Source organism: Corvus moneduloides, chromosome 4 (assembly GCF_009650955.1).
Source record: "Corvus moneduloides isolate bCorMon1 chromosome 4, bCorMon1.pri, whole genome shotgun sequence".
Classification (NCBI taxonomy): domain Eukaryota; kingdom Metazoa; phylum Chordata; class Aves; order Passeriformes; family Corvidae; genus Corvus; species Corvus moneduloides.
Window position 1 is genome coordinate 59,772,991 of NC_045479.1, and position 21,795 is coordinate 59,794,785.

The 21,795-nt window shown below is 35.4% G+C and overlaps 1 protein-coding gene across 4 annotated transcripts in view; it reads right to left on the minus strand.

Moving 5' to 3' along the window:
• Positions 1-712: 712 nt before the first annotated feature.
• Positions 713-21,795, minus strand: part of CPNE8 (copine 8) — a 78,051-nt gene continuing 56,968 nt past the window's right edge. For all 4 annotated transcript variants that reach the window (XM_032107029.1, XM_032107027.1, XM_032107028.1 and 1 more), the window contains 7 exons: positions 17,969-18,015; positions 17,144-17,325; positions 15,099-15,226; positions 11,572-11,674; positions 8,921-8,978; positions 6,170-6,243; positions 713-2,674 (listed from right to left, as the gene is read on the minus strand). In XM_032107029.1, the coding sequence (XP_031962920.1) occupies positions 2,486-2,674; positions 6,170-6,243; positions 8,921-8,978; positions 11,572-11,674; positions 15,099-15,226; positions 17,144-17,325; positions 17,969-18,015 (781 nt within the window). In that variant the 3' untranslated portion in view covers positions 713-2,485. The remainder of the gene's footprint in view (positions 2,675-6,169; positions 6,244-8,920; positions 8,979-11,571; positions 11,675-15,098; positions 15,227-17,143; positions 17,326-17,968; positions 18,016-21,795) is intronic.

Here is a 21,795-nt window from a genome sequence, read left to right on the forward strand (position 1 = left end):
AGCTAGCATTGCTTGGGAAGGAATAAGAATTTCGTGTTCCATTATTCTCAAGAATAAAGCCAGGAGTAGAAATGGCTGTAGGTGATCTTTTGGAGAAATTCAAGCTCTGAGCATTAACTCTCATCCCAAAACTGGAATGAGAGCTAATATGTGAGTCTACATAATGATTCTCACACATTACAGAATCAAGATGTCAAGCATATAGACAGGGAATCTCACAGGTCTGGAAAAAGCTTTTTTCCACTAGAATTCTCAGTCCACTTATCACAACTATTTCTTTCCATTAAATATGTTATATTTAGAACCCAATACCAAAGAGATGAAAAAACCCCAACAGTGTGGAATAGAATATGCTGGTACTTAGGCTGGACAGACAAAATAACTTTGATGAAGTAATACCTATCTTCAAAAGTTCTTTCACTTGTTAAATGAACTGCTAAATTAGTTTTGAGACTAATTTTTGAACTAATAGAAGGTGCTGGCTAAATGAGAGCTAATAAATTACTCTCAACTGAGTAAGTTTGTTTTCTGGCCTTCTAGTGATATGTTAAATACATGGCCCACTGGGAACCAATACAAGTATCAGCATAAAGATTTGTCTAATCAAATGAAACAACAAAAAAAATAGTTTTACTTCAGTATTTTTCAAAAGTGCCAACAGTGTCGGTGCAAAAAAATAAAAGCAGAAGATGAAAGGAGAACACCACCAGCATTCAGCAGATTTAAACTTACTCTTTATGATGCACTTTCATCAAAATTTGTAGTTGCCAAGTATCAAATTTCACTCATGCAACATCAATCCACTGAGAAATACATAGTTTGGTGAGAAAATTAAACTCCATATTTATGTAAAAACTGTTTTGAAATAAAAATAAAACAAGATTTTTCTTTTACAAAAAATTATTTTTCTTTTTTGCTAACAGAATCATTATTTGGAAAACATAATTTCCCACATGAAAGAGTTAAAGGAAGTTATATATATTTAAAAATGGAAGATTCTGCATTTCATAGTTATATGCCATTAATATTGAAGATATGCTTTCTGGCAAAAAACTTCTCATGCTTAAAAAATGCACCTTAGTTTTATAATGTACATTACAACATACAGTAGTAAGAAACAGAATTAGTAAACAGGTTATATGCAAAGAAAAAAGTTACGTATACAAGACAGTTACAACTGTGATACAAAAAATTAAAATGTTCAGTTTAAACAGTATTTGAAGGCAATTCACAATCATTTCAGGAGTTTTGTGAAATTTAAGGCCATTTGTTCTAAATAAAATGTATCTGACACAAACTCACAAAACTGTGTGTTTTGTACAAAATATACATGCAAAACCATTTTATAATTATATACGAACAGGCATATAATAAAATTTTTTGGGTAGTTCCGTACACAAAATTGTGCACAAAGCAATGTAGTTGTGCAATTTTTAAACCAGTTAATTAACTTTATTATTCATGCACCCTGAATGGAAATGCGATTAAATGACAATATTAAACCCAAATATTAAGAGTCAGCATCCCTTTGAATGGGCAATCTAGAAAAAAAAAAAAAGTAAAGATTTTAAATTTTTAAAGTTTAAAATGGTCCATTATAAAACATCTGCTGTAATCACTTCAAAAGACATTTCTGATGCAAAATTTCCAGTGCTTTAAGGAATGCATGATATGATTTAATGAGCTCAGTGAGTCAACTATAATACTCTGATAGTTCTGGATTGAGGTAATTTTCTTTAATTAAATATAGCAAATAACTATTCTAATTTGTTTCAGTAGTTAGTTTTAAAAACTGTAAACTTAGATAAACTCAGAAATTGGAGAATCTCTGAAAAAATACACATACCTCCCCCTCTGAGTCTGGAGTTAGTTATAAGTCATATGCAATTATGTTATTCACATTTAGGAGTCGAAATTCTCAATACATGAGATGAATGGATTACTGAGCACTGATTGAAGCACTTCAGTTGCTTGAAAACACATAGATATATTTGTCCTTTTCTTAGCTTTCATTTGTATTTGTCCGGAAAAACATTCAAAGAGATATTGCTTCTCTTGTTATCTTGTGACAAACTATTGCAAACTAGAAGACATGTGAGTCAATATTCGAAACTTTTATTCTTAAGAATAGTTATAAAAGTACTGAAATTTAAAAATAGTAACATGTAAACATTGATACAGAGTAATAGCATTCCTATACACTTATATACACACAGTATTCAGAGAGGACCCAATCTTCTGAGTTGAAAACCTGACTTGTGCTTTCCCCCTTCAATAAATACATCAAAAAGTAGGGTGTTTGGATTAAAAAAAAGAAGTCCCAGAACATCAACATTTTGCTCCTAGCATTTAAAAGCCTTCCAGTTGCTTATGCAACTATAGGAGAATTTTGGTATGTGAAGAGAACTTTCCTAGCTTCAAAAAGTTATCAGAAGCTACTGCTGCATCCAGAGATTAGTGATAAATGCTAAGCGCTTCAGAGCAGTCATATCTGAGTCTGCAGCACGTGAATCGGGGGTGTGTAGGGTGGTGGTGCAGGTGATGGCTTTATTCCTCTGACTCTCATGTAGGACAGAAACTGCTCTGGGATTTCAGCTAAAACATCTTTAGCAAGTCTTGCCATGCTTAGCACGTGGTTTCCGCTTCTGTCAATGTAATCTCGGAATGGCACAAACTACAAAACAAAAGAGATGTTCACTCAGGTCATTAAGCAGACACAGAATACATCTTACCACATAAAAATAAGAAAGCTTAACTTAGGGAGTTAGAGGAGATTAATATGTTACCTTACACATTTTTAACATACATATACATACATTGTGTTTTATATTATGTATTTTATAAATACACATTCTATCTCAATTTTTATAGATCGGTCTTTTAATAGAAAGAATGTCATGCTTTCACTTGGGTGACCCCCTTCACATAAGCCATGGCTAACTCAGATTGCTGATGATATTCTTCATTGAGATATTCAGGTTATCCCTCAACCCTTTCCATACAAGAAGGTAATTTTGTCTCAGAAAGCTGTTCTTAGCTTACATTCCCTGCTCCTGGGGCCACTCAACAGACTGCCTCCACTCCAGCACTTGGTGAATAGATTTTTTCGATCCCTGAACTGAACAAAACAGAAAGGATGACTTCAGATTTTTGACCGTTTTGTATTATATGTAGTAGAACTATGAACCACCTGAACACTTTTAATATGATACTAACAGATGCATAAAGAAGCTAAGCAAAAAGGATTGGATCAAAGAAGAACTTGTTATGTGATACCCAGATGTTCAACACCTAAACCAGCTACCTGCTCAGCCCTGGCTTCAATTTTGTAATACTTAATGAGATGCTTGTGCTACTGGCATAGAAAAAAGACACAATCCAGTCTCCTTGATTTTCTTCCTTATGAAAAAATACATGCAGTCTGAGTTAAAGAACAAAATGTGTCCCATCCTAAGAGATCACCTTACCCATTAGTCTGCAGACACGAAATCTCAGACCACTGCTCTGTAGCAAAGTGGGGCTATTTCAACTGTGTAATTGTTGAAATGCAATTATACAACAGTGATGGCCTGATTTAGCTCTTCCTTGCCTCTCCTCACACTGCAGATGTCAGAGGAGCTGGAGGAACTATGGACAGGTAAGCAAACCTAGAGATGTACAAGGACAGCTAACATGGAGAAGTAGAGATGGCAGAGGAGTCAAATGAAAGAGAATTAAGAGAAACCAAAGGGAGACTGGTGGAATGTCAAGTGCTTTTTCTATAATTTAAGAGTTTAATTAAAAAGGCTAATAGGCAAAATTCTCAAGAGAAACAACAGGTGCAAACACTACAAGTAAGTATTCTCCTCAAACATCTTCAACAGCAAAAGGGTAAAAAAGGAGTAGAAATTAAACAAATCTGAGGAAGAAATGGTACATATGTAACACAGAGTCCCTACAATATGTATAGGGACTAGTGAGGAGGAAACAGTGAAGAACACGCCTTTACATTAACTGCAGTCAGTAGTAAATACAACACATACAGTGACTCACTTAACAGACAAACTTTTCCTGGACTAGTTTAAGCAAAATATTTGACAATACTGTTAGAATTAATAGGTAATTTTGCTAGTTAATTTCAATTAAGCTAATACACCCCAAAAATACATTTTTTGTATTTGAGTAGTTAGTTTTATAAAGGCAAATCAGTTTTAGCCTGCCAGATACAAAATAAAGGTAAAACCCAACTTAGAGGGTTTGACAGAATCCCTTTTTATTTACTTAGTTAGTCAGGCTATAAAGTAAATATTTGTTAGCATTTAGACTGAAAAAGAGCACAAAATAATACTGCCTTCAGTTAATTCAATATGTCATGGGGCAATATTCTGATTAAAATATATTAATAATAAATAAATGTTTTATTACAATTCTGATACGCAATGAATTCCAAAGAAATACAAAAGGGTATTCATTGCATATTGCTTTTTTATTTTTCAGCATAGGTTAGTATTTCTCTGATGCAAAGCATTTTCACAAGTAGTTTATAACATGTTAGAACTCCATCCATTTATGCTCTTTGAAGCTTTTAGGGCTGCTGTTTTTTAGAGAAATTATGTTGTTTATATTTAGATGCATTTAAACATAAGTGTAATACATGCCAGAGATACTTGAATTAGCTTTAAAAAATCTGACATGGCACACAGGGCTTTGCAGAAATCCTAGCTTGGAGTCCACCCCACATACTGCTCTGTTGAAAGCACTGACATCTACAGCATAACAGATTACAGATAGCTCCTCTCCAGCCCAGTATGGACACCAAGGAACACTGCAAAGGCTTTGACAAAATGAGAAACAATTTATCATTGAAACAATTTATCCCTGTTCAGCTGTCCTACATCATCCCGACTTTTACAGTTATCTTTCTGACAACAGTGACTAAAGAAGCCAGTATGTTTTACTCTTCTAAGAGTTTTGGTATCTCACTTTCCCATCAGTTGTTGTCTTTGTATGTTGCAAAAATGAAAAAAGTATCTTTTTCAATTATTAGAATTCAAGACTCCATGCCTGTCTTTAATGTATATCCATAAAGAGTACGAGGGTAATTTAACTTCTGTCATCTTATGCTCATTTCTGATCCCCATTTAGAAAAAAATGGAGATGAAATTTTAATGTAGTATGCAAGAAGACTGAAAAAAAAATCTGATCATTTTCATTTCCATATATTTATGTAGCTTTCTTTATTTTTGTATTCTAATAAAACCAAACTATAAAAGCAGGTGTCAAATACATGTTTTGAATACTTCCTTGGATTGAAATACTACATCCACTAGCAGTTATCAATCAATCCTTAAACATTCATGTATAAGTACTTGTAAACATTTTGCAAAGTTTCAGTTCCTCCAGATATAAATGGAAACAAATATATATATATCCCAAAGTTCGTTATCTGCAATCTGACCTTAATTATCATGCAGTATGAGCTATTCATACAGCTCAGTTATTCTCTCTCTATATACATATTCTACTAAACAACAATATAAAAATCCAACCTATCTTGAAGGAAGTAAGTGAAAATAAGTAAGAGGAAAAATAAGTGAACACTATGAAGTTTGACAAATAGGAGGAACAAAGGGAGAAGAAGAAATGGCAGATCTAAGGTGAGGTTTAAATCTGAGGATGCCTGTTAGTGTTTAAGAGGCATTTGGACAATGCCCTTATTAACATGCTTTAACTTTTTGTCAGCCCCGCAGTGCCCAGGCAGTTGCACTAGAACTCTGTGGCAGGTCCCTTCCAACTTAAATACTCTATTTTATAAATGTATTCAGCCACTACCAGGAAAACATGTCTTCCATAAAAGATTTGCTTTTAGACAGATACCATTTTTTCGAGAAACTGTATGTTTCTCCAAATTTTCAGCAGCTAACTCTTCTCCCATGGCTGTATAACACTAAGACTTTATAATAGTGTCCTGCCAGTTTGGGGTCATTTCCTAACAAATGCAGATCCACTACTGTGTGTTACAAAACGGCTCAGAGGTATCACAGAGAGTTTCTGAGCTTGTTATGAACACTTCAACATAAAGTATCTCAGTTCTAAGGTAAAATGAAGGGTAGGAATATAGATAGAAACAAGAATTCAAAAAAAAGAGGAACAGTAAAATCTATCTATGAGAATATATTTTCTCTCCCACCTGCACAATGTCTCTTTCTGCAAACCTTCCTCTTGAAGAAATCCTCACTACATCCCCATCCAGTTCTTCCATAGCTTAAAAGAAAACAAACAAAAAAAACCCTGTAAGTTCAGGTACACAACAAAATCATCTTACTGAGAAAAAGTTCAGACAACTTACACTTTAGAGCAACAAAACCAACAATTCTTTTTTAGGTAACTCTTTTAAGATCATTTGCATCAGAAAATACATCATGTTTTGTAGTTGTTTTGCACTTTTTCATGGTGACAATACATACTTTTATCTTTACTGTCCCCTTCAGAAAAGAACAGGCTATGACAAAGTTTTTATCCTTTCATCTCTCAAAACAGAAGTATATCTGGTTTTGTAAGGCAATATATATACTTTCAGAGGTGGAGAAGAATTCATCTTCAGCAGCTATTGTTACAGAAGATACAGGATACAGCATAAAGGGGTAATAACTCACATTCATAGTGAAAAAGCAGTATCTTTTAATGTATAGGAATGAGGAGTGCTTAAAAAACATTACTAAATTTATTGTGTAATTCTTCTTGTATCTTTTGAGCAGGAAGCTCATACAGGAAAGCTCTGTTGTCCAGATACCTGGAAGCTATTCCAGGTAGAAAGATGTACCTGCTGTCTTGCCAGTGCTGGAATTGATAGATTTGGGATCTCAGATTATTGCTCAGATGTTGGATCTGCAATTCTACAAACTTTCTTTCAGTGTATGCTACGAAAATCAAAGCCCTGCACCACTGAGCTTCTCAGGGGTTTACAAACTGGGCTGAATTCACTGAAACCAGCACTTCAAAACCTAGTTCTTCTGAAGCAGGAACTACAAAGTATAAATGACACTATCAGAAGCCAAGCTGAACAGAGCATATTTGTTCAAAGAAAAAAATCAGGTTTGCAGAGCATGTTGCCCGATGATGCTGTTGCAAAAATGTGCATGAGTTCAAACCAGGAGACTGAACAAGTATTTGAAGGAGTTTCACTAAAAAATTTCCAAAATAGCCATAAAGCACATCCTGCTCAGGAAACTCCAACCTAAAAACAGTATTCAAGGAAGTATCATATTTGCTTAGTCTGTTCCTAACATTCTCTAGGAAACTACCCATGGCCATGTCAGACATAGAATACTGGGCAAAACTGCCCCTTTTGTGATCTGTTACAGTCATCCTCACATCCTTTAAGTAAAGCTCTGCCAAATATATGTGTCTTCTACCCAAGCTTCAGACTTTTAAGAACCCCTCTGGTAGTCCCCAGGGGCTGGGACATCTAGGGAACAGTGGTATCTGAAGGGGAGCAGCTTGGTCTCTCTGTGGCAGAACTGAAGCTTCAGAGACACTTGAAATGTCAGGAGAGTGCCTAAGCCACACGCCCCTGCACCCACACTTCCTCAGCATCCACGGCAGACAGGGAGTCTGTTCAGAAGCAATTTCTGTAGATGGAGGTAATTTCTCTCTGCCCTCTTGGGCACTGAGGGACTACAGACTTGGCATACACCTAATAGGTGAATCTCACTGAGGCAAAGCACTCCAAGATTGTGGCTCTAAAGATGGAAACTGTATTCTGCAGTACAAACAGAACCCTAACTTCAGAAAAGGGAAGGGATGACACCCCAAGAACATGTCCTGACAGAGAGAGGGAGCCTGGGCAAATCCAAGGACTAGACAAACAGGGAGAAAGGGAAAATGCAACGGAGGGGTGAGAGATGGTGAGTAACACAGGACCATGCTGGAATTCTCAGGAGTAAAAATGAAGTTTACAAATTTCCATCATATGCATTTATGAATATAAACTTTTCTCGTTGATTTGGGCATACAATCATCTGAAGTGTAAGTGTTCACCTGGACAATTTCTTCACAGAATAAGATACTTAAAATTATCACTAATATACCACTTGCCAAACAGCACAAGAATAATGCTTGTAATAAAATAAAATAAATCTAAAATAAAATAATTTTTTTTGTCTTATTTTTTTTCCTCTTTTTTCATACACTTAGAGTATTTGTACAAAAATTAAGACATGCAGTCATTAGTCAACATTAAACATCTGTGGTAGTAGTACTAAGTATATTTCAGTGCAACAGAGGGCATACTGTCTAATCAGATGTACTAGAATGAAAAAGAAAGGATTTAGGGCTTTGAGGAACAGACACACACAGAATGTCTGCACCTCACAGTGCAGTGATATATACTTAATAAATTAATACAAATAATGGAAGCAACTTAGTTATTGCAATAGAGAATGGTGTTCCAGAATATCATCGAAAGAATATGTAAATAACCTGGTAATTTCTCTCCTGCTGTAATATTCTCTGAATGCTGCTGCACAGTTACCAAGTGAAACCCTGTTTAACCCAGACCACCTCAAATATATTTATTTTTCTCAAGATTTTATTACTGCAGTAAGATCAGTATTTCCAATCAACTGACACTTCACGAGGCATCTAAATATTTGTGTTGGAGAAATTTAACATTTCTTAAGTATATTTACTTTACTATAAATGCTGAGCCCCCATATGGTTCTGACTTGAACAGAGAGCCTGAGGGGCTACACAGCTCCACATGGTAGCTTGTAATCACACTGAGTTATCAATCAATCAATCCAGCTGGAAATGTCAACAGCACTCACTCCTCACTTCATATAATGTTCATTTGAAGAACAGTATTTGTTTGAAAAGCCACATATTACTAAAATGTAAGCAAATAGAAAAAAAAATTTAGAAAAAACACTAGAACACTTACCATCGAACTCTGCTGGTCCTACCCCCACTATAATTATGGACATGGGAAGCTTCGAAGCCTTCAAAAGAAGAGGAGAAAGAGATTTAATGCATTACATAACCTCTGCCAATACTATGAGATCTGAGAACAAGGTGAACAAAAAACACACAGAAATTATGTTTTAAAGAACAATTTTTTTCCCTTAAATAGTTGAGTGGTGTAAACTATCTGCTTAAATGGTACAAAACATCTTGGATGAAGATAGAAAGGCACATGATCATTTTATTTTTTCGTTACCAAGTCTTTGAATCATATAGGATGCTAATTAAACACAACAAACTATGTTAGGATTTAACACTAACAGGACAACTAAGAGGACAAATTTCTCTTAGAAACTTTTGTAAACTGACAGTAATTGCAAATATGAACCTAATAACAGGCTGACATTTATTTAAATGTGCTTTGCTGTTTTTTTGATATTACACAGCTGCTTGGAACTATGGGACACTATTTTGTACATTGATCTTATGCCAATTTTTAAAAGAAAATAAATAATCTATTTGAGCAATACATATATTACATTTATTCAATTAATGAAATTTTACTCTGGTCAATCATCCCTGTCACAGACAACCAAGATATAGAATTGGCCTGTGGTAAGATTTTTAATTTTACTTTATCTTTTTCATTCAAAGATGATATCTGGCCTTCCCTGAATAAACTCTGTAAAATCTTTAAAATTACAAAGACACTATCCTAAATATTGGACTCTCCTGCCCTGATAGTAGCACCAGTTCGTAGAAATAATGTGAATCTGCCTCTGATGAAGAAGGTAACAACTAAAACCAAAGAACATTCAGCAAATGTCAGGGTTGACAACTTATTGAGATAATTCTGAAAATTCTGTTGCTTATTGAGATATTCTGATAAACCGTAAAATGTCTACAGCCATTTTAAACATTAAACTGGACAAAAAAATCATAGATGTACACCTTCTGATCTCTTAGAACAGAACGAGATCCCTACTCACACAGACACAGAATTATGTGATGCAATGAAATATGAAACAGCAAGTGGCAAGGACGGCATAAAGACAAAGAGTTATTAAGCTTTTGCTCATAAACTTAAGTGTTGGCATTTCCTGAATGACAGCATGACCTTTAAACAGTTTGGTAGAACAGAATGCATCTGACATATATGCTGTAACGAGAAAGATGCCTAAAAGCACAATTAATGTTAAAAATTGAAATATACTCTTGAGTTTTATACACATCAAGTTGCATTGGACATCATTACCCTTTCTAGTATTATGGGTATTATTAAGACTGAAAAAACTGCTATCAAACAGCATTTAATTAGTTCTATCAGAATATACTGTGCTCACACTTCAAGAAATATGCAGAAAAATGAAGGCATCTTCATAGAAAAACAAGACAGCAAATATTCCCAAGCTTCCACTTATTCCAGGCTAACAACACATCTGCTGTGCTTCCAGACAGTTGTAGACTAACAGCCATTACTCCTTGAAATGAACTATTACTGAAAACAAGGTTCTTCTGTACGTTTTAGTGGCAAATGAATTAACCTTGCAAGGTATCAGACAACTGCACTTGCTGCTCTCTTATGCACAGACTTCACATGGAAGGGTGAATTAGAATCAAAAGCTGCTCTTTTTTTCTCCACTGAGTCTTTTTGTCACCCAGAAGAAGCTCATCTGAAAGAAATTATGTTTCAAACTTTGTATGGGCTAGAGAATGAACTTCCAAGCTTATCATTACACAGACTCTGTGTGCTGCAGGCTGGAACTCAAGGGCATCTTGCTAACCCCTCAGTGAAAGGCAGAGCACTTGGGCAGTATTTTCATGCGCACCCCACAAACTGCAACAGTATCAAATCTCTACAGCAGGTAGTGAAAGTGGGTCTTCCAAACTCTGCCACCTAATTCTACACTAATCACTTGGACGTGATGCTAAATGTAGGCTTTTAATGTAGGCTTTTCAACTCACCACTTGGCTGTTAACTAGATCCACTGTGCTATGCTAAAAACTATTGCTAGAGATCTTTTCCAACCATGCCTAGGAGTGTTTCTGTGTGTACTTTAATCTGAAATTTCCCAGGGGCAAACGCACAATAGAACCTGCTCATAATACAGAATATTACTTAAACACATGGCAGTTTTGAAGAGAAAAATACTCAAAATAATGCAGAAACTAACAAATAATAAGGAATTTTCAGAATTCTAGGGGACTGTTTTGAGGGAAATCAGATGACTGGTATGCTTGCCACTCAGGATCAGAAAGTTGGGGGCAGTTTTTAAAAAGTGTGTGGATCAAAGCTGTCTACAATTATGAGAAAGACAGAGAACAGTTTACTAAGCAAAACTGCATGGTGGGATGTGCATGAGGAAGGAGGAAGCAAGAAGCAGATGAGGAAAACCATGAAAACAAGTGTTAGAGAGAAGAGTATCATTTACCACAGAACACTATCTAAGGTTGAGTTCAGCTTCTGTTTTCTTTTCATCTTCATGCATAATAAACTTTTCCTGCTTGGTAAAAATGGGTACTTATGGAACAAATCTAGTGCCTGAACTATTAACCCATTCACTTTATTGCCTAAAAGATTAATTCCTAGAAACAATTCTTTTAAATTTCAACACTTTCAGCAAAACTTACATTCACTATGGATTCTTTTGTCTGAGCCATATCAGATATAACTCCATCTGTAATAATGAGAAGAACAAAATACTGGGAGCCGTCTTTTACTGAAGCAGCATATCTAAGGGAAGAAAATGAACATTATAATAGTAAAAAAAAAAAACCAACTTTATAAAAGGAATTAATATGAAAACAAGCTGTATTTGTAAAATCTGACTACCAAGGACTCACAAACATAACACAGGGAATTTCAAAATTAAAGACATTCATATCTAAGCTGGACATTCTACTTTTAAATGAGAACATTGAAAAAACAGAACTAATACAATATTGATATTGATGATCTGCATGTGCTGTATCAGTGAAAAATGGGAACTGCACCACTACCAAAAGGAGCATGGATAGAATGCCCTTTACAGAATCATGAGTTCTTAGAAAGTCCAAGTTGTTTAACAGGTATTACCTATTGCGTACATCGCTTCCTATGAAGGGTATACATTAATACTGAATGGTTGGGTTTATATCACAAATAAAATTTATCAGGAATTAACATGTTGCGTATTTTTTTCTTCTGGTTTTTTTTTTGTCTTACAAAACCAGGTTACTTACTGTTGACCATGATTCAGATTTATAGTTCACATTTATGTGTACATTTGTAAAATGGCTGAACACGCACCCTGCAGCCCTGGTTTAGATATTCATTTCTTTGCACCACCCACAGATGTCCTTTCCTTCAAGACTCAAGCTTCTCCTTGTGCTGTACAGGAATGCAAGATAAAATACACCCAGTGCCATTCCCACCTCAGTCAAAGGACCCAAGAAGCAACTACTCTTTGAAAACGAGCAGCTTTTGAAGGTTTGCAAAGTCCTGAAAGAGAGTGAGTCCATAGAAGCCCCACTAAATCCTGTGGCCTGAACAGAAGAACTTTTTTTGTGGGAAGCTGTTTGCTGCTTCACAGCCACTACAGTTCCTACTTCCATGAAGGCTCTTGGTGCTGTTTAGGAGTCAAAAAGTAGAACTTTCTGCAGTGAGTTGTATAGAGAGCAGTAAAAGAGAAAAATGAGTTGCCACAGGAATACTTTTGAATACATGCCCAAATACATAATATGACTGTCAAAGAACTCACTATTTTTTTGGTCACTGAATATGAAAGACCTGGTTCACTGAACAGAGTATGTTCAATGATGGTTGCATATGCTTAGAAAATTCTAACTCTGATGATAACACAATGCACTGGCAAGCAAGTACTGCTGATAAATACAATGCTGCAGCCACAACATTTACAAGAGTTTGGAGAAAGCCATAATTAAATTACAGAAAGCCACCATCTTCCACCCTCTCCCCAGGATACAGATGGGTAAAGAAGCCATATGAGCAGTGAACCTGTTGGATATCACCTACTTGCCTGCTGGCAGTAGAGACTGATAGTTAAATATCGAGATTAACAAAAGCTACCATGGAACACATTTTCACTACCATGCAGAGGCTTCTTTTATCTCATTTTTCCACAATGCTTATAATCTTTTCAATGATGATTGCATTGACAAGGTATGATGAGTAAAATAAACATTATTAACCTTTCTGAGCACTTAATACTGTCTACATACCTACACTGAAGAAATGGAACAGAAATTTGATTATTTCAAATTTTTTACAGATGAAAATGTTCCAAAACCTTTTGCAAGAAAGATCTTTTATGAGGAGGGGAGATGAGAGGAGACACTAAGTTGAATTTGGTGTAGTTTAGATAACTCCCTAACTCGGGAAAGGATAATAAAATCCTTATTTGCTTAAAGTGTTTCCAAAGAGCTCCAAGATCACAACAGCATAGTAATATCTGACACTGTTTACAGAGATTTCATCAGAGGCATACTTTTAAGTAGGAGGGATGTGGAAAGAATAAATTTCTTTAAGAATGAAGGTAGGTTCAAAGAGTAAATGCAGGTCAGTACCATGTCTCTGAGACTCAAGAGAATAATCAAGAAATTGAACATTGAAGGAAAATGGTGTTACTGAGAACTGGACTGATACACAGATTGCTTTAGGGATGATCACGCAGTAGAAATCCTTGTGAAGACACTTAGCTCTCCCACTATAATGTAGCAAGATTTGCCACCAGGAGGAGCTCCCAAGGTTTGCAACAACTTGATAAAAAAGACAAAAGTTCAGCAGAAGGACTAATACTGGTGGACAGTCTTCTGTTATTCTGCAAAAGTTGACAGATATTCCTGAGAAACAACTGGTGAGAAAAAGAACTGATTTTATGCCAATGGTTTGATAACATTGGATCAAAATTTTCAATTTTTGCAATGAGGTTAACTGCCAAGTTCTGAGCCAGGCATCTCAGCCGCTATGACCAGTTCTGAAGAAAAAGAAAGAGCCAGGAAAGTTGATGAGTTAGATTTCCAAATAATGTGGATAATGCAGACACTGGGTGCCACACAAATGGAAAACTGCTACTGAAGAGATCATGTCAAAGGAAAGCTTAAAGGCAACAGCTACTCTCAGATAACAAGCAATGTAATATACATGTACATAATTTTAATTGTATGATCTGAAGAAGAAACAACTAACCCTAAGGATAAATAGATGAAATCAGCTATCTAGCCATGCTCAGGGGCACACAAAATTCTTTGCACCACAGAAATTCGCAAATTATTTTTGCTGGTCTGTAGAACTAACAACAGCCAAACCAGATAATAAGTAAGTATTTCTTGCTATTAAAATTAGGTTTTTTGCAAGTTCATAAATAAAACATTACCAGTACAATTATTTACACATCCCTACTTCTTTATTTTGTAACCAGTAGTTCTTTCTCTGTGTCTATAAATAAAATAAAATCTGTTCAACAAATCACCTAAGCCATATCACTTTCCTATATAAATTCATGGAGATATTATACTGCCAAAATCTTGAGCTCAAGATTATAAGTCAAGATCTTGTCTGTCAAAATAAGGCAACATTATCCCTCTTAAGGAACTTCTACAGACACAGGAAGGTTTTTATTTTGAGAAGTCAGATGAGGTGTTGCATAACTGCACCACAGTTCCCCAACGATGACAGCTGTACTACTGTCTGAAAAGTACCACTACCAGCTGGGAATTGTTGGCACAGAGAGAGCTGGCAAGTTTTGTAGACATTTTGGACATTTAGAGGTTAGAGAAACTACATATACCTAAAAAAATGCAGATTTTATACAAATTTTTGATAGATGTATGTATTTTCTGTGAAGCAATAATTCTGTGTTCTAAAGGATGAAAAAGGAACATGACATGACAAAAATTTTCTTTCATTATGATTTCTGCTAAGATTTTAACACAGGCTGGTCAACTGGATCACTTGTATTACCTTTTAATCAGCAATGAAATTCTGCATAATACCAGCAAATGGTCTCCAAACCTACTCAAAATCACAAGGTAATCATTAGACTGAATAAACAAAACCACTGTAAATAAATACCTTTCTCTGTAACTGGCATCCTTTTCTATGCAACACTTGTTCTGACACTAAGAAGTTTCTGCCCAGTACCTGTTGTGATGCTTACCTGGCTACATGATTAATTACAGGAGCAAAGTTTGTTGGTCCATAAAGCTGTACAGATTTTAGGCTCCTGTAATATGCCTCCATTACACCATCAATTCCATGGCAGTATGGATTTTGAGGGTTTCCATTCTAATGAAAACAAGAGATGATTAATCACTGAAAGTAATTACGAAGTAAAAATTATGTAGGTTAATGAACACTACCCAGTGTACATTTTTAGAAGGCAAAGACCTAAGGATTCTAGGATCTATTAAGAGAGTTTACTACAAATGCTCAGTGTAAGTGTCATGTCTGCTTGTGAGTGTTAACTGCTGAGGTAAGGAGGTTCTACCAGCCTCATGTTCCACACAGTCTGAATCACTGGGACTGGCTCCTAGACATGAATAGCATTTTTAGTGTAATTATACTCTCCTTCATACAGACAACAGTAACAGGCATCTCCCTGCATGGATTTAAGGTAGGAATCACAGGCCAGATATAAAACTGGAACCGTGTTTACAAGCACAGTTCAGGCTCAATGATTTATTCTTTTAAAAATGTGAAACAAAGAAATGGTAACCAGATCCCAATGTTTTTACACTTATGAGAGTGTAAGGTAAATTACAAACTTCTCATTGTTTTGGTCCAACATTTCCGCATTCAAAAAATTAATTTTGACCGGGTAAAAACAGATGAAGAAAGGAATTTACTCTTTGGGAGGCAACAAAATGGCTGGTACTGTAAATTCTTAGGGCAGGCATTTTACTACCTATCTCCGTAACGACTCTCTAATGAGGATACGTCTTTACAGATGGCAATACAAAACATAAGCTGAATTCCAGAACCATGTCAGGCCAGGCAAATGATCTATGTAAGGCTACAAAACCTTTCAAATCATCCTACTCTCCTTCATATGCCAAAACCTCATTGACTTACTGTGCCAGTATTTCATTCTGAGGTGAAGTATACCTGCCTGAGAATCTAGAAAACCAAAAGGGATTTTTCACAGAATTTTTCTAGAACATTAAAAAAAAAGAGCTGAAAACGTTGCTTAGCATTACATGGGAGACACCAATCCATGTTTATATATGGATTATATACACACATATATACACAATGTATGTGGTGCTTCTCTTCCATAAAAGCATCGCAATGGTTCATAAATTAAGTGAATTAATTTTAGAAACATCCTTAAAACTGAAAGATGTATCAATACATTTAAACTTGCTACACAAAGTCCAAAGAAAGTCTGCAATTTAAATGAGTACTTGTAATTGCACCTGTTTTAAATTACTATCTATGTGGAAAACCTTTCCCTGAAGTAAGACATGTGGCATTGTTTTCTAGCACAGGCTGACAGAAGAAATACACATCTACAGTCACCTGTCTTCTGCCATGTCTTTGATGCTATCTGATTAGAACTCTCCTGATATACCTACATTGCTGTAATTCTGACAACTTTATCCTACTCTGAGAACAAAAATATAAACATCAACACTAATCACAAGCATCAGTTATACCAGATCAACCTTTCTGGCAAATCTTGGTAGATTTTAGGCTTGCAATTTAACTGACCCATGGACCAATCTCAAATTTGTTCTTATCAACTCATCTTTTAGTCCACTTAGATATCCCTATGTCTCTGAACTAGCAGCCTGTAAAAGATAAAGTGATCCCAGAAAATGAGACAGAACAATAAGAATAATAATGAAATACTATCTTGGATCATGATTCATTTGCTTCTTTAGAGAGATTAGCTTCAGTCTGAAGTCTTTGAAGCATCTGTTTCTCAAGATGCTACAGCTGAAGTTAAAGATTATTACTTTTCTTTATTACAATTTTTGGCCTACAGGGACTTCTTGACTCTGGATTTCTCTCTGTAACTTCAAGTGAAATAACTTCACTATGATGAAAAGTTTTGAAACAACTGTTTGCAGTTAGCACAGAAGACTCAGCACATTCTCCGCTCTTTACTTGTCCAGTAACTGCTGAAGACTACAACCTTAACTCCCAAAATTTTGTTGTAGTAAAGGAATTCAAATAATATATAAACATTTATTTACTTACCAGTGCAAATTCATGTGATACTCTTCCATCTGGAGGCAGTCTAGCTCCAAAACCTAGAGCTGGGAACATTTTATCACTATCATAGTCCTGAATTATTTCACCAACAGCTCTCAGTGCCATGCCGTAAGCATTTAGCTGATAGGGATTCATGTAGTGCAATGAAGTTGGCTGTGAAGGGTTACCTGTTGAAGCAAGGATGAGATTTACTTTAAAACTGAACACCTCAGAATTTTCTCTCTTAAAAATGATAAGTTGTATCAGGTAAAAATGCAGTGTTCTGAACATATTTTATTACTAGTAGTTTTTTAGTAGTTCCTAATACATTATAACAATAGTAGCTGTATTTCAGCATTGAAAGGGCAGCAAGAAACTTCTAGATTTGTGCAATTTATACACTTTTAATACAAAATTTACAAAAGTATTATGACATTTTGAAAGCAGCTTTAGAGGAGGATCACAGCTTATCTCTGCTTCACCCCACTTCAGCCTCACTCTACCTGGAACTATTTGGCCCCTCTCAATGGGTTCTTCTAAGTTTTCTCCCAGCAGTTATAAAAAACCAAAAAATAATAATAATAATCAAAAACTACACAGATATCTGCAAACTGTTTCTGATTATTCAATTTTACATGTAGCTTTTTCAACTTTTATTTGTTCTGTTTGTCCTGCTTTCCTAGACAGGAATTGGCCTCTCATCTGTTGCTAAGCAAAATGGAATCCTGAGTCCAGGTGGTGCCAGCTGAATACTGATACAAACACACACATATATGTGCTTAAAACTGAACACAGCACAAACCCACACAAGATGTTTATTTTTATTCTTACCATTGGAAGCTGTGAAATCAATAGCAACTGTGAAATTGATTTGAGTTCTGCAGAAAAAGCAAACACAAATCTTATTAGTAGTTGTACTGCTATGTAGAAAAATAAACAGAGATGTACTATCATTTGTGGACAAACTGTAGGACACTTACTTTCTATTAGAGTAAATAAACACTGAAAATACTCTTATATAAGGTTCAAGCCAAGGGCTACACAACACCAACTTACTAACACGCTGAAAAGTTACTTGACTCCATCATTCCTTTTTTTCATTGTTTATTAAAAATCCTAAATAAATCATTAATAAGAATGTAACTTCCATAAACATCATTAATTCACTTTCAACAGTAATACTGATTTTTTTGTTGGACGTATTACCTTATCATACTGATCAAGGCTAACAGCAATTAAGCTGGACAGACTATGCACAGACTCTCTCTCCAAAACCAAGTAAAATCCTACAAAATCCACAGTATCAAGAAGACTCTTTGGAACACCAACAGCATCACAAATTATGTCTCAAAACTATAATTATTAATATAACTATCAATATTATCACCATAACTATAATGATAACAACTGTTCCTAAACTTATGCTTGGAGTCACTATTGGCATTTCTAAACAAAACTGTAATTAAATTTTAAGGGTTTCTGTATGGTGCAATGTTTGAAGAGTAACAAGACTCCTCCACGCACTACATGTCAGATACACCAAATACAGAAATCCTTCTGCATGCTGAAGAATGTGTCACTGTGAAAAAAAGACCCCTAAACAGGTTTTCTTCTGCATAAGAACAGCAAAACTTATTTGTAAACTCATTTCCTGAATGAGCTACTCTGATCCAATTGGTAAGAAGATATAACAGCTTAATGGAATCTGAATTCAAGACAGAATCAAGAGAAAGCACTATAAAAGATTTATAAGGAAAATGGCTAACAAAAGTAAGACAAAGAATATTAAAACTACAGCTAACAGCAAAATGAACAAAGTCAATTTCCATGTGACTTCAGATAATGACTGACAGCATCAGTTTCTGGAATATTCCTCAAAGTGGTGGTGCTGGTGGCTCCTCAAACTGAGGTGACTGATGAAACAATGCAAATTTTAAAACACAGAAAGACAACAAAACCTACTGTATTCTGAAACGAAATTCATTGGCTACAGTTCTGTACCTGCTTTTCCAACTATATAGTTTTCCAGGGAGCTACAAAGGTTCACAACATCCCCTAGCTCAGTGATGCAGCGAGGTCGCAAGGCTTTCCATGAAAGCCATTAAAATAATGACACCTGGCTAGGCAGGCTGAGCTGCTGAATGTCCTCTCACAACTCAGATGGAATGTCCAAGCACAGCAATGTGCCTTATGGATTCAGTGCTGCTTAGATCACTGCTACTATGGCCAGAGTTCAGTTGTTATAGAAATACATTATTTATTTGACAGTGGACAGGTGATTTTATCCTATATACCATGAGAAATGAAGAAAGTGTCTTGAAAGGAACAATAATCCTCACCTCACAGCCACAGAGAGAGCTAAGTGAAACCTGTCATCTTTTAATAAGAGCTCCATCAGTATTGATATACACGTGGGTACAAATTAAGCCTGAATGTAGTTTTTTACTAGATTTGATAACATTTGTAATGATTACGGTTTTTTAAACAGTACACTGGAAGGAACCATGGATTTCCCCCCCATGGCTTCAGAATAACAACCAGCTGGTCTGTCAGCAGGGGGGAGCAGTTGAAGGTTGGAGAACCACTTACTGCAAAGAACTCTGCAACAGAGCTGACAGAGTAACTAATTCTACCAAGAGGCTGCATTCTCTCCATGGCATCTACACACCCAGTGTCACTTAGAATTTCCCCTTTGCAGATGCTTGTTGAGCCAAACGCTGTAACAACATACAGAAGATTTTTCAGATAAAGTCTCTACAAGCTCTTCCTCTTACATACTTTTATTACTCCTTGCTACTCTCCAAGGATACAAGAAACACATGGCAAAGCTTCCAAAATACGTAGCAACAGCAGCCCTTATTTTGTAACTTCCTCATGCCAAGTCTCCTCTGAACAGCAAATATGCCTCCCCTTACAGTGGATGGTGTGCTGCCTGGATTAAAATAGCTGTCATGAAAGGAGTTCTGAACTTCCCTTCTGACCACCAATGATTCAATACAGTTCCGTTAAAAATGTGTGTCCAACTCCTTTTGAATGTACAGGTGTTCATTTCTAAAAACTTGGATAAAGGTAAGGCTTTTAACATGATGGGAGGAAAACATTTCCTCTTACCCTGCACTAATCTGGGACAGGAGATCACAAGGATACTTCAGTTGCAAAAGGATTCAGCTACTGAATTTTACTGATTTACAAATAACTAGCTCACTACCTTTTCTAGTATGTGAAACAAGATAGAAACTTCTGCACAGAAATATCTTTTCTGTCCACTAAGTCTTGGAGCTTTGTGGCCTCTGGTCTTCCAGACAAAAAAAGAGTAGATGCTAAAGTAGGTTTAGTAGTCATTCCTGTAAATTCAATCGCATTCCTCTTCAAGAGTGTATCCCTTACACTCCTGAACCTGTTCATATATTTGGAGGTGTTTTGATAGGAACATGCTATTAACTGAGGCTGTATTAAGTGGCAGGAGAAATGTGATTTTGAAATATACATGAATTTTAGCACAACTTTAAATGTGGGAAGGTCAGTGTGGCAAAATATGTGATTAAGTATCAAGATGTAAGGAAAAGCCAGCTATTAAGATGGCACCATTTGATTTAATATTCAGATGCAAAAGAGACATCCTCCTCTTTTCTGCCATACTGCTATAAAATCCTGTTTTATATAATAAAATGAAATTTGAATTTATGGACAAACCTCTATTTCATTCTCCAAAGTTCTTTAAGAAAACAACAGTCATATTGATGATACTGGTAATGAAATATCCCAATTAAACAGATGCAGACTCAAAACATAAATGAAATCAATACTGCAATCCTAATTTGTTAAAGCTGTCAAGATTTCCATGACATTTGCATTAATTCCAGACACCTCAAATGAATTACAGTGGAAGTTCTGAATACGAAGTATTTTATAAACATCCATTTATGGAAGAGCAAATATTGTGCCTATTGCTGAATCAGTGTTTTCTACCTTTTGCCTATGTAAATGGAAGAAAAACAGGGAACTAAAGAAAAACAATTTTGGAGGACATGATGGGAAAACAGGCTGATTAATGACAAAATCTTCTCTTTCCCCTTCCTTCAAAAATTTGCCAACTGAAATGTAACTGATGCATAGTAATATCAAATGAGACAAACAAAGGAAGGGAGAAGCCAGGAAAATAACTCTGAGTCTGAACCTTCTTGTCAAGTTTACATAACTGCCTATGTTGCAGAAAGAAAGGTAAGATTTTATACAAGTACTTCTAGTTTTCACTAGCATGTATCTAGAAATAATTCTATGAATCACGAAAAAAGATTCTGTATAAAATAATTAAATTATTACTGGTCATACTTTTAAATATGGAACATTCTACTGAATGATATTACTTTTTTATAAAACTAGCAGAAAAAAGCTTAAGTGGAATTTATTAATATCACAAGTCTTCTTTGACCTGCAATTAATGAGATATGTACAAAATATCAATAAGAACAACACAATATTATCGTATTCAAAATTTACATGATTTTTCTGAAGAATGTAGATAATTAAGTTTAACAACTTGTACTGTAACATCTCCATGAGGACTGGGAAAAGATTACACCCTGAAAAGATTACATTAGCAGCCCCTATATTCTTTTCTTTCCAAATTTAGACATAAACCTCAATTCCTCAGTTCC